Consider the following 14,054-nt stretch of genomic DNA (forward strand, 5'->3'; position numbering starts at 1 on the left):
GAGTCCAGGCGAAGGTCTGCATCTGCACTGAACTGTCTCAGTGTCTTCCAAACACATAAATGCAAAGTTCCTCCTCTCTGTAGCTTTCCATCACGCCTTTGTTCTTCCCTCTCCTTTCAAGAACAGTCGCAGCGGAAGCGTAGGGATGCTGGCTCCTCACTGTCCAAGGCCTTTCCCAAACTCTTCTTATCTCAGGAGTGTAAACACAGCCTGATACACCCTGCACAAACCTCATTTCTTTGGTCTGTATAAAGGTCACAACGCTGTCGTATAATTCTACATCAGGCGAAAACTTCATGATCATGAAAACATACAGGTAATAAAACATAAATGCGTCTACATATTTTCGAACAAACATATAGATATTTTGTCTCATGCCAGTAAAGTTATTTGAATTTGAACAACAAGAGAAACAATGGAGGAGGAGTGATGGAGGGATCAGACTGAGGAGGAGAGTCAGAGGAACCAGGAGAGGTACCGAAGGAATAGGGATGAGTGGTTGGAGACAGAGAGGCTGAAAAGTGACAGAAAGGAGGCAGTGGTTGCAGAAAGGGGGCGGAAGAAAAAGGAAATGTATAGAAGAAATAGGGATAAGGGATAAGAGAGAGCGAGAGGTTGGAACAAGAACAGGAGAAAAAGATTTTTAAAAAAGAGGCACTTGAATGCAAATGTGAGGAGTCATTGACACAGGCAACAGTGAAAATCCCCCAGGAGATGGTTGAGGGGAGACAGTGGGGGAGGGCCATGAGGAAAGAGCTGGTCCAACGGAGAGGGGAGGTGGTTGAGGTGGTTCAACAGGGACTAGAGTCAGCAAGGAGAGCGTCACTCCAGCAGGAGAGGCTTAGAGAGGTGTTACTAGTCATTGAGGCAAAGGTAAGAAATGAGAAAATTGGACAGGAGAGATGGAGTCTGGCGAGGAGAGAAAGAGAGTGGAGGGTGGGTATTTATTGGGCGTATCAGAGGGGGAAAAGGGAAGCGCGTCACAACAAAGCCTGTTACAGGAGGAAGGCCTTCAGACGACTTGATTTTAAGCCCCAGTCATCCAAACGCATGCAAGGACGCAGAACGTAATGGAGGTGGTAGACTAGACAGTAGGGTGTAGGGAGAAAGTGGAGAGGGTGGGGGGACAGGATGTGGGACATGGGGAGATAGTGAAGGGTGTGGGGACATGGTTAGGGGTTTAGATAGTAAAGGGTGGGTGTTAGGTTTCTTTTCCTGCATTACAACAGTTTTAAAACGAGAGGGATTGACCCAGATAAAGAACCTATTCAGACCTCCAGTCTTCCCTTCAGTGGGGTTCGGTACTCTCCACATTGAACTAATAACACACCAAACAAGTCCAACCTCCTATGAGCTTTAGTCACCTTTGGGACCAAATTCAGGATAATGATGAGTAACACTGGCATCCACATGCTGGTGAAATGCCTGTTTGGTTTTCCTTAAATGTACTGTCAAACGGTAAAAGGCGCTGGTACTCCTGGAGGGTGTGGACAGTAAGAGCTGGAGGCTGGACATGGCATTGGGCCCTCCAAAGAGAACTCAGCAGTGATACTTTTGTTGTTACCACTGAATCATTGTAAATATCTATAGAATCGTGGAATCCAGCCAGTGGTGAGTTCAGGTTCTTATCACGGGTCCTGCGTGTCATTGTTTGATTTTGTTTTCCCCTCTTATCTTTTTCCAGCTTCTTCTTCCGTGTCTTTAGTTAGTCCTGCTTCAGCTGTTTCCAAGGTGAGTTTTGGTGAGGTATTTGCTACATACTTGATGTAAGAGTCCAATTCCTCATCTTGAAGTAGGAATGTGTTGAATTGCCACCTTGGGTTAGTTGAAGTGTCTGTTTTTTGGTGTAATAGGAAACTGATTGGGGCATAATCTGATGTGGTGCTTGGATGTTGACAATGTCAGAGATATCAGAAGTTGTGGAGTAACGCAGTATAAAATAATCAGTTCTTGGAGAGGTTTGATAGGCTGATGAGAAATAGGTGTTTTCCCTGGCTGACGGGTTTGTAGGCAAGACCAAGATCCATCATATACTGTTGGATAATCTGTGCTGAGTGAAGGTTTTTAGTGTCATCAATCAGTCAGTTTGTTGAGCTGTTAGTTGTCTTACTGACAAACAAAATAAAAAAAAAAAAAATCAACAATCGTGACTAAAACTAAAACCATGAGGGCATTTTTGGCACAGGGGGCCGGAGCGCTGGGGAATGTAGATCAGAGACCAGTGGGTGCAGAATGAGTCTTCTGATGTAACTTTTGGATGTGACTGACAGAGAGGAAAACTGAAAAAAAGACAAAAGATAAAAAGCGCTCCCTCAATTGAGCCATGAATATGAATGGAATAAACTGGAGTGCCATCACTGAATTGTCCTCATGGTGCTGAGGAGAGACCTGACATCTGTCAGTGGAAACCTGAACTGCATCTCTGGTTCCTATCAGGATCATCAATACATTCAACAGTCACTTCCAAAAAGAGACATTTCACATTCATGAACCTTTGTTGTTCATGGTCACAGGAGTAAATAGGACATTTCTGAGGTGTTTCTATGCACTCCTACTTCATAAAAATATTGCCTTAAGTGCTGGTGTGTTTTGCTACCTACATGCAGGTACCCCTACCCATGTGTAAATTAGTAGTGATGTGTAGTGGTCTGTAGTGGTCTGTAGTAGGAAGGACCTGCTGCCTACAAGAGGCCTGCCAGTGCAGGTACCCCTCCTTCTACAGATAACTACAGGTGTGTTGGTTAAGTGCTACTAACATGCAACATGTCTGTAGTTGGAAGGGGGGGGGGACCTGCTGCCTCCAAGAGGCCTGCACGGTGCAGGTACTGCTCCTGTTTGGATAACTACAGACACAGATGTGTTAATTAACTGTTAACTGCCTGCTACCTACATGCAAGTCACCTCTACCTACCAGTGTGTTAGTTAGTAGTGACGTGTTAGGATCTGTAGTGGTCTGTAGTTGGTAGGGGGGACCTGCTGCCTACAGGAGGCCTGCACACTGCAGGTACCCCTACCTGTTACAGACTACTACAGATACAGAGACGTTAGTTAACTGTTAACTGCCTGCTACCTACATGCAAGTCACCTCTACCTACCAATGTGTTAGTTAGTAGTGACGTGTCAGGATCTGTAGTGGTCCAAAGTAGGTAGGGGGGACCTGCTGCCTACAGGAGGCCTGCACACTACAGGTACCCCTACCTGTTACAGACTACTACAAGTACAGGCACTTAAAATTATGTAAATTAACTGCGACCTACATGCAAGTCTCCCCCTACCCAAGTATTAGTTAGCAGTAATGTTCTAGAGGTACCACTCCTGCGACAGAGTACTACCGCTACAGACATGTTTGTTAACTGCTCGCTACCTGCAACCTACACGGAACCAACCCACATGTTAGTGATCAGTATTCACAGCAAAGAGTTTCACCTGTGTCTGCTTGATGACCCGCAACCCCATTCTGAGTGTCTCATTTTCCCTGTTCAAGGCCTCCAAAGTGTTCCCCAGCATGTTCTTAAGCTGCTGAAGTTCCTCTTCCAGAACTGTGTTTCGCTCAGCTAACTGCCTGATTCGAAGTGCAGTTTCACTCTGCTGAATGTTTTGTAGGTTCTGCACAGTCTGATTCAGCTGCTGTATATCTTTCAACAGAGAGTCGCTGTGTTCTACTAAGTTCCCTTTTTCCACCTTGTACTTCAATCTGTGCATCTCATATTCTTGATAAATGTCACTTTGCTCTTTCATCGTGTCATGTAATGCTTTGAAGATCTGTTTATTTTGTTTTTTAAGGTCTTTGATTTCGAATCCCAGGGCCTTAATCTCCATTTCAAGCTTGTGTTTCTTTAAGTTCTTTGAATGCCAAACCTGTTCCTCAACATCCTGCAAGGTGTTGTTGAGATCACGAATGTACCCCTCAAGAGATGCATGGGTTTGAAGGAGCTCAGCGTTGGCCATCTCCAGGTCATTGCTTCCACAGCCTCTTTCATCGTCTTTTGTGCTCCAAAGTTTTCTCTGAAGGTCCCTGACCGTCTCATAGAGGACCTCATTTTTCCTCTGTAGGTCCTGGTTTGCCTTGCACAGGTCGTAATATTCTTGACCTGCGTTAGTTGGGTTACTTTTTTGCATGAAGTGCGTTTTGGGAACAATCGGAATCGGAGACTGAAATCTACAGCGTAGTTCAGTATACTTGAAGAATCCTGATTTGTGATGTCATCATCCTCAGTGACATCACTGAAAATTCAAGGGGGCAGTGATGTCGCTATTTCAATACAGGTCCAGTGACATCACTGAAAAGTGTCAGTAATCGACTGGTGGACGAACTGGGACCTGGCCTAGCAAATGTGAGTACTGATGGATGAGACAGGTTGCAGACCGACAGAGACGGCTGTTCTCCCACTGAGTAGAAAGCATTGGGATCAAAGTAGTGGATCTCTTACCTTTTCTTCCAATGAAGAAAAGAACCTCTGTGTCGAAATTCTGAAACATAATGAGATGACTCCGAATTTTAAGGTAAAAGTCCAGGGACAGACATTTCTACAAGTCAGAGTTTTGGGCTTAAAGAAGAAATACAGACTCAAGTGATCCTGCTGAATCCACCTTGTTTGCGATTCCTAACAGGAATATTTTGAACTGGCACTACTCTATAAATCAAGGAATCAGTATCCTCAGTATGTGTACACCATGGCTGGACGTTGCTTAAATATCTCAAGAACCATCGATGTGATCAAACCTGCTGTGAGAATTGCACGTGTCTTGGGAAAGTGTAGGGCCTTGTTAGAGCTTCTTTGCTGGAGCGACGCTCGTGTGGGGCCTGAAGTTTTTCTGTGTAATTGTGTTCGTTCCAAACTGGCTGAGAATCATTTTCAATTTATGAGTTTAAATTATTCAACTGAAGTAAATTGGCATGAAGCTGCGTCAGGAAAGCCAATCAGCTGGAAGATTATACTGACTTCACTTCCATCGTTGAGTGGGAAGTTTATTATGTTGTGACGCGTTTACAGCAGCTTATTCTGGGGCCTCCACCCTGTATGTAAGAGTCACCTTGTCTTCCATTGTGGCTTTGAAAAAGGCTAACTAACAGATTTATGCCTCACCAAGTACAAGTGCAGTGAATACAGAAATACTATTGTGAAATATAATAAAAGTAATGAATGTTTTTTATGTCACGCGTTGTGTGTACAAATATATGGCTTGCACATCTGCAAATATTCACTCTCGATTAGTTGCCAATATTAAATGGATAAACGAATTTGAGAATCCCTTCGTCAGTGGCGTCAGCTTACAGCTCAAATGAACCCAGCTGGTGCACAACGACAACAACCTAAGTGTGCATCGACAGGTATCTATGGTGCAGCCAGGTTTCCTCAGACATGTGACAGTGGAATGGTGCAGTGCTTATCTGTCTATGTTTAAGTTACTTTTTTATTTATTTTTAAGGAATCGATAAATCAATGGCAGCAATACGGCAGCAGAGGTGCGTCGCTAAGCCTCTGCCCCGCAGTCCAGGAGGGGGCGTCACTATTATTGACTTTTTGCTATCTGGGACATTATTAAGTTGTTGGTGAGACATGAAATAAACATCGTGATGGACTTTGCTTTGAGTTATAGCTCACTGTGTTATCCTATTCTCACGTAGATAAAATAAATAACAGCAAAATAAGACAAACAAGCAGTAAAGTTGGGGGTGGGTGAGAGGGTGTGTGTGTGTGTCGTCACACACCTACCGGACATGAAAGTGTCTGGACAGTTTTTCTTTTGTTACCTTTAGGCTACTTATACATGCCCGGCTCTTTCTGCACAACTGAGACGGAAAAAAAAAATTGCAGCAGGGAACCAACTATTTTTGACTGCTTGAGAGGTAAATCCAGATTTTGGGTGAAGTTTTTTTTTTTTTTTTTTAATATTCTCAGAGATTTTTCAGTTACCTTCTGTGATAAAAGGAGGATTTCCGTTATCAAGAATAAAGAAGCCAGATTAGACTCGAACTGCTCGACCAATCCCTCGTTGCAACCTCTGCTGCCTTCAAATGAACTTGTTTATTCGCGTCGTGAAGTCACTGAGAGGAAAGGCTTCCAGTGGCAATGTGGGTACCCAAAGCTCGCCTGTTCTCCTCCTTGCTTTCTATAAAGATCAAATTAACAAGGCCACTGTAGGTTGTTGCAATGCAGTTTTTCCAATTTGCTGTCACTTAGCCAAGTACATTGGCCAACATTATACTGCAATGACTGCCACCAACAGAAGCCACTGAGGTTAATAAACTGCTGACAAAAATGGAGAGATTTGGCTGTTGGTGATATTATATTCTAATCTGACATTAAATCATGAGGAAGCAAACGTAAATCTATCCACTGGAGAGCTCAAGACCACCATTTCGCGGTTGATGTCGCAGTCTCGTTTGAGACGCTGAACAACACAACTCTGCTGCTTCTTGTTCTCTGCTGTTTTGTTCATGATACTCAGAGCAAACATTTGTTTTAGGCCCAGGGGGGACAAAGCCCTGTTACTTTATACAAAAATAATATTACAAATGGCTGCTTAAGGTCACGAAACCCTGACCCTCCCGGCTCTCTATTCTAAAATAACCCTGCAAATGGACAGAAAACAACCTCCTCAGTGCAGGTAAAAAAGGATTCGGGTATAATTTGTTGTTTTTCTAGTTGGGTGAGGAGATATTTTTTGCAAAAGAAATAAAAAAAACAAACCCCCAAACTGTTTTATTAAAGTTGCAAGCACATTGACTGGAACGATATCGCCTTTTTTTTTCTGACTTTCAATTAATATCAGACAGCTTGTCAGTTTTGTGCAGTTATCTTTATTGAAAAATTAAACACCCTTTCTGTATAAATAGCATGTCATTGTACAACACTCCTCCTTTTACATGTGCAGGAAGCAGGCAAAACCAAGGATGCACCGTCTGACAGGGGAGCAAAAGGAGGGCAGGACATGAACGACAAAATCAAGTGATGTGATGAAGAACACAGGAGGCACACTCAGTGAAACAAATACAGATTATGAACAGATTCAGCACGGGGATACTGGTGGGTGTATGAGCCCGATGTCTGCGGGGGTGGGGGAGGTGGAGCAACAAGTGGGTGTATGAGGCATCGTGTCAGAGCCAAGGCAACACCTCTCTGTCTTGGCATGTGATTAATGAGGCTGTCTGCGTCTGCCGTTGCTTCCCTCCATCATTCCTCCTTCCCAGCCGGCCTTTTAATAGCAGGTCAGAGAGAAGCCGGAGCTGCTATCAACATACCAGACGCAGCCGTGAAGGATGTAAAGTTTCTTTAACCTGTGATGAGGAGGGATGATGCCAGAGCTGACAAATGTAGAATACTGGCTTTTTCCTGGAGAGCATTAGTTTCCACATTTGGCTTTTCTATGAGACATTTCTCTGCATGAGTCACCTGAGCAGGTTAAAGCCAGCAGCAGCTTCAGCATCTCGCTCAGGAACTTTGATGGACACGTTTAGCTGTGGGAGAGATGGAGCGTTTCTCTGGCTGAGACAGATGAAGAGAATGCCATGTGTTCCGTGCTCACTCCACAGAGGCAGTAATTCATTTACGTTTATATATTCCTTAAAAGCAAATGGAAAAAGGTTCTTTCAACATGCTCAATACTGTTGTCAATGTCATGAGTTGGTATCAGTACAACACCTAAACAATACTCGTGACAATCTGCCATATTTGTGATGACGGGTTTCACTAGCATTTGAAGCAGAAGTACCGGCTCGAACCACACAGGAAAATTGTATCCTTCAGTTTATTTGAGGAAGATGTCGGTTTGCCAATTTGTCCATCGTCCCCAGGGCCAGAGAAGAAGACTGATGCTCTCCTCAGGGCATGCATGAGACCTGCAGAGACCAGGTACCTGCCACTTAGCTGGTTACCACTGCTCCTGTGAATGGCAGTAGAACTGCATCTGCCCTGCTGAGCTCTGGTTGCTGATGTCACGCAATCCCAGCATGCAACAGTCCTAATCAAAATGCTGCCATCCAAGCAGGAAACCACACTGTTCAAGGACTGCAGATTTATGATTCTAGCAGCTAACTCGTCTTACCGCCTGCTGGATCCATAAAAACTCACCATGGTGGACGGCTGTTGTGCCCCGAGACACCAGAACAGTGACAGACGCGCAAAGTGAGAGCATTCGATCAGATTATCAAAGATCCTGACAGACAGCAGAGCCAGCTCTTCACATCAGAACGATACCATACCCTAACCCTCCTGCCACACCGTGCCATTTGGAGAGAGTGGACCTCAGAGCGGAACATTCATCCTGCAGTCAGGCTGCATTCATTGTTCAGCCTCTCCAAGACTGGAAAGCTTTCAGATGAGGTGAAGCTGATCAAGTAATTGTAGAAGTCTGGAGCTGGTGATCAGAGGCGAGGCCGCACTGGAACAGATTCACCTTCAGCTCATGATAAAGATGATTGCATTTCCTGTTTCTTCCATCATAAAGCAGTATGGCTGCTGCCTGTTGACCTGCAGGGTGGCACGAAGCCACTCCATCTTTGATCTCAATGAGTAAAATCAATAAATGTAATTTGAGAAACAAACCCACGTTGCACTGTGCTCTCTATACCCAACATCAAATATGAGACCAAATCAGAGCAAAAAGACGAAAGATCAAGGGACGGAAAGACACAATGAATCAAAGACTGAATGGACAGTGTCTGTGCTGAGGTCCTCTGCTCCGCTCCTACACAGCAACATCAGCTTTTGCTCCAAAAAAGGGAGTTCCAAGTTTGAAAATATTACTTTGAGTCCTTGAGATTGAGGGACAACATTGTATTTCTGACCACAAAATCTCTCTCTCTCTCTCTCTGTCTCTCTGTCTCTCTCTCTGTCTCTCTCTGTCTCTCTCTCTCTCTGTCTGTCTGTGTGTCTCTCTCTCTGTCTACTCCAGGGTTCTGTGGATTTTAGGTTAATAATACAGTTTCTTTTAAAGAATCTATTTTTGTGGATTTGGCCACAAGAGACATGCTGGATATGAGACGACGTTATCTGCCATCTACTGGTTTTGAGCATTTTCTTTGTCTTTCCATTCATCAACTGGCAGACAAACAAATTCTCTCACTCTCTCTCTCTTGCTCTCTCTCTCTCTCTCACACACACACACACACACACACACACACACACACATGCTCATACAAACACACACACACACATGGATTAATTACTAGGATTAGTTCCTACTCCTACTGAGACTGTGGGAGGATGTTTACTGCACATCCTGCTCATGTTCTTCCTGAGAGGAAGCAAATCATCTCGGTCACAATAATGAAATCTTATTTGTTTACTCTTCATTTTCTCTCTCTCTCTCTCTCTCTCTCTCTCTCTCTCTCCACCTGAATGCTCATCTCCTCATCTTCTCTCTATCAATGAGTCAAACGTGTAATAGTACACTACGTAGACTCACTCCAGCAGGAGCGGACACTAAAATCTTTGGTGTTCTCATGTTGCTTCTCCTGGGTGTAACTGCTGCGCTGACTGTGAGTTCAGTGAGAGCTGCAGGGAGATTTTAATTAAAAGAATTCAATTAAATAAAATCACTAATCGGAATAAGCCAAAGTGGAGTAAAAGAAGAGAGGAGGTGTTGTCATTGACTCCCATGCATGTCCTCATCATTTCTGTAACATCATCTAGAGGTTTGATTAAAGGGAAATTCTCTGGGTTTTTCAACTTTTACCATCGGTGGCTTCACAACCAAAAACTGGTTCTTTTAGCGGAAGCCTAAATTGCACCGAACTCTGTGGAAATGTAGGAGAAGCAAAATGAGACTTTGACGAACTTTTTGAACTGTAACTCATGTTACGATGTTGAATACTCAACAAAGGGCAAAGTGTGCAACAACCAGGTTCATGTAGTGCAGTAACTGCTCTTGTTAGATACGGCACACCCATCACCCCCACCAGCCCTGACAATCAGAAAACACCACTTTATCTCAATGCAAATAGAATGGACGTTGGGTCTTTGAATAAATGTTCCTTGAATTTCAGGCTGAATTGCTGTTGTACAGGAGTGTGACTTGTTAAAGAGGAGGGACCTAAACACCGTGGTGCTGCCTCTGACCGCGCGCCTCTGTTGTAGATGTTTAAAGGTTTCTAACCGAGCAGTTGCCAAGTTCTCTTCCAGTACCCATGTTGTTTCCCCAGCAAGTGGTGCACCCAACACTTACTGGGAGACAAGCCTGTGACTGGTCACTTCACTGTTCCACCCAAAACACACCTGTGAGTCGTCTAGAGAGCAACGACAGCCCCTGGAATATTTATTGGTGAACTTATTCAAATGGGTCAGACATGCGCCAAAGACACAAGACGTCTTGACGGGTCAAAAATTGTGTGCTTGAGCCTGAAGTGCACCTTTTACATCAAACCCTTTATTAGTACAAAACTGAGACCAGACCGGCCGGCGTAGAACTGAATCCTGATGGGCCCGGAGACCAGTTTGATCTGAAAGGTGCATTTCAGGCCCAAGCACACACCTCACACGTCATTATTTCAGTCTAAGTCCACTGAGAACAGGTGATATTTCACCCAAACTGATAAGCTTCCCTGAATGCTCGACTGCTTTAACATCAACTTTGCATCCTGATGCGCGCAGCATAATAGCAGATAACTGACAGCTGACCTTTGCCCTCTGACCCTTCCCCACCTGAACAGTCCCTGACCTTCTCAACACCAATGACGGTCCAGCACCATCTTGTGGCACATTACACTCGGGAGGCAGAGATGGTGACAGCCCCAAGACCCTCAATAACAATCGGGAACCAACCCAAAACTGATTGACCATAACAACACCAGGTCCTGAACCTGGACGGGTCTCAGAACCTCGAGGGAACAACTGTTACCATCCTGAAAAACACAGGAATTTCCCTTTAACACATGAGACCAGCAACTCAGGCAGAAAAAAACCACATAACATTTGTCCAGTTAAAAAGACAAATAATGATTTCATATTTCCACCATTGTCTGACTACAGAGATGTGAAGAAGAAGATCCTGGCGAGGCTCAGGCTCCCTGACAGGTGTTATCAGATGGAGAATTGTTGTAAACCCAAAGATGACGTGTGTGTGTGTGTGTGTGTGTGTATATATACATGTATATATATATACACACATACACACACACACATATACATATATATAAATGTATGCATGTATATAGACACCTTCTTGGTGTGGCGTTAGTCTGAAGAAATACAACTAACATACAAGTGAAAAAGAAACAGGAAGGGAATGATTGGTTTAGAGACGCCGTCCTCAGATGCGGTCCGGTGGCGTTTGATGTGTTTAACGTTAGCTTGATTTGATCCATTTCTATTGTGTGAGAGGATCAGAACAAGCAGGCAGGTAGCATCTGTCCCATATTACTTTATGCTGATGATGCGACGGAGGTTACAGATCTAGAATTCATATAGGAGTATCTCTATGTGTGCAGTATATAACCTATGCATCTGTATCTACATTTGATCATTTACATATATAAACGTCAAGAAGTCTTTGATGTGCAGTGTTTTTCTCAGATAGAAGCAATAAATCAATAAAATGGCCATGGTGTGTTGATGGGCGACAGTTCTGGCGGCAGATCCACAACAATGAGACAGCAAACTAAATGTTCTATAGGTTGTAGTGCATAATGTCTCACAGTGGGGAGGTAACACATTGAAGAGAATCCCGAACAGAGTCCGTGACGGGAGTAATGCCTTGTAAATTTAAGCGTTGTGTCCAGATTTGGAGGTGGATTCTTGGGATGGGAAAAGAACTGAGAGACCTGGTGACAGTTTGTTCATATCTGTCTGAAAGAGTTGTGCCATTTCAATCAATATCCGCTTGAAAGTCCTCCTCCTGCTTCAGTCTGCGCTCCTCCTCTGTTCAGCTATAGCGCGACATTAAACTCAGTTACCAGGAAGTCCACATGATCCCTCTCTTTGGTCTTGAAGGCCTCTGCGATGAGGCGCGCAGCGTCCTTGTGCTCGCGGCCCCGCAGGGAAACCCCGTTTACCTCCAGGATCACTTGACCCACCTTCAGCTGACCGCAGTTATGGGCCGATCCACCTCTCTTAGTGTGTGAGACAGAGAGAGCGAGAGAGAGAGAGAAGGAGAGAGAGAGAGAGAGAAAACATGATGAGAAGAGAAACAATGTCAACAACATGTCTCCCCTAAGTAACACTTCACTCTAAGACATACTGTATGCTCTATATGCTGTGTGTATGTATATGTGTGTGTGTGTGTGTGTGTATATGGTTCATATATACACACATATATGTGTATATATCTGTACACATATGTTTTTTATACCTCTTTGTTTTCTTTGACAGGAACATGGAAATTTGGTGGAGTTGAACCAGAAACCTCACTCTGCTTACATGCATTTATTTGGAACGCTAAATTATCGACGCATGTTCACGGTTTATGTCTGTGACGTGATGGTTTAGGCAGAAATGTTCCACCGTATCGTGTGCCAATCCAAACAGGAGGAAATGATCTCTCTCCTCCAGAGGCTCGGATGTGGTAGAGGTTTCTATTATGTTTAATGAATTCCTACAACAACCTCCTCTAAACTGACCACCAGGACGGCTGTGGATTATAATCCCAGGAGAAAGGCAGCAGTGGCAGCAGAGGAAGCTTTGGCAAATGTACAGGAGGTGAGGGGACTTCATGTTAAGCTAAACTCTGTGCTGCTCAAGCACCGCTTCAATGGCTTGATGTCTTTTGAACAAGACTGTTAGTTGGGGGTCTCTGTCTGAGAGTCTTGGTTGTGCTTTGATTGCAAGGGTGGGGTCAGGTGTGCAGATGTTAGGTCACAAGTTGTTAATCATCTACAAGCTTCAACTCCTGCACCTCACTGCCTGACTGTTGGTCCTGGTCCAGGCGTTTCAAGCTCTTTTAAAAATCCTGGCCTCCCTCTGCAGCTCGACTTTTGTTTCTGTTCAACCTGGGAACAGCTGGATGTCCTCAAATCCTGCCCGGTCTGTTCCTAGACTCTGATCTGCGCTGCCCTCTGGCTCATAGCTCAGCCCCAGACTCGCCTCAGGCGAAAGAGACTTTGCCCAATTACCACTCTGCCTCCAGTTAGGCGAGAGCTGCTGTTGCTGCTGCTGCTGTTGCTGCTGCTGGAGGAGTTATGTTTTTGGGCTGTCTTGGCATCCGTCTCATTCTCATCAACATGATCTCTCCGTCATGTCTCGAGGGAATAAGGATGAGATCACATTACTACTTGGGCACCCTGAGGGCCAGATGCCAGGCTCTGTGGGATTAGAGTCAGCCAGTGGAGCAGTGGTGCGTGTGCTATCTAGCACAATACTGCCACTCTGAGAAATGCAAAATGATTAAATAACACTGAAAAGAAGATGTTCAACAAAAGAAACACAAAGATGGCCAGAGGGCACAAAATCAAATTTGCCAATAACAAATATCGCTAAGACACTTTTTACGTCTCATTTCCCCCTGAAAACGACGACATGATATCACCATTAAACACCGTTGATATTCCCCCCCTCACGCTGATGATCAGGACACGTCTGTGGGTCCCTTCAGCCTCAGCTCAGTGGCAGCTCATGTTGGTCCCTCAGCTCTTATTTGTCTTAACAGTTATGTTGGCTATGGAGTGAAATGATTGACATAAATCTGTAAGACGGTCAACTGAAATGGTAAATCAGTTAAGCCAAATTCAAGGGCCTCGATGATTATAGCACAACCGTGTAACTGGTCAGGTTTTCTCCCTGCATAATTGGCTCCAGGCAAAACGCAAAACCGCTGGTTAGCTTTACCTTGGACCACGTAGGGGCGCAGAGCACCAGAAACTAGCAAAGGGCCAGTATGAGGTTCTCCTGAAAAAGGGTTAGAAAAGCATGCAGATCCATACAGCCAGTGCTTGGACAGATGGTGCTTCAAGTCAGTTCAGCGGCGTCTCATCACAAGGTCCTTGTGGGTACAGAGCCCCTCATCAGACATGAACCACGCAGAGACACACCTACATGTATGTGGGGTCTCCTGGGTTCACCTGAAATGTCATGTGATCAATCCAACAATGCATACTCTTCTGAGAATCCCTATTGTTC

General features: G+C 44.6%; 1 protein-coding gene and 1 long non-coding RNA gene across 4 annotated transcripts in view; one reads left to right on the forward strand and one right to left on the reverse strand.

Moving 5' to 3' along the window:
* Positions 1–504: 504 nt before the first annotated feature.
* LOC147244286 (uncharacterized) lies at positions 505–3,715 on the forward strand. Its single transcript, XR_015110371.1, has 3 exons — positions 505–873; positions 1,685–1,731; positions 3,485–3,715. It is a non-coding gene; the product is annotated as an uncharacterized LOC147244286 (long non-coding RNA).
* A 3,086-nt stretch (positions 3,716–6,801) lies between these two features.
* whrna (whirlin a) overlaps positions 6,802–14,054 on the reverse strand; it is a 175,622-nt gene continuing 168,369 nt past the window's right edge. For all 3 annotated transcript variants that reach the window (XM_086187186.1, XM_086187188.1, XM_086187185.1), the window contains one exon: positions 6,802–12,052. In XM_086187186.1, the coding sequence (XP_086043312.1) occupies positions 11,870–12,052 (183 nt within the window). In that variant the 3' untranslated portion in view covers positions 6,802–11,869. The remainder of the gene's footprint in view (positions 12,053–14,054) is intronic.

This window comes from Aulostomus chinensis, chromosome 19 (assembly GCF_037954235.1).
Source record: "Aulostomus chinensis isolate RoL2024-O1b breed Wild chromosome 19, RoL_Achi_v1.0, whole genome shotgun sequence".
In the NCBI taxonomy this organism is placed as follows: Eukaryota; Metazoa; Chordata; class Actinopteri; order Syngnathiformes; family Aulostomidae; genus Aulostomus; species Aulostomus chinensis.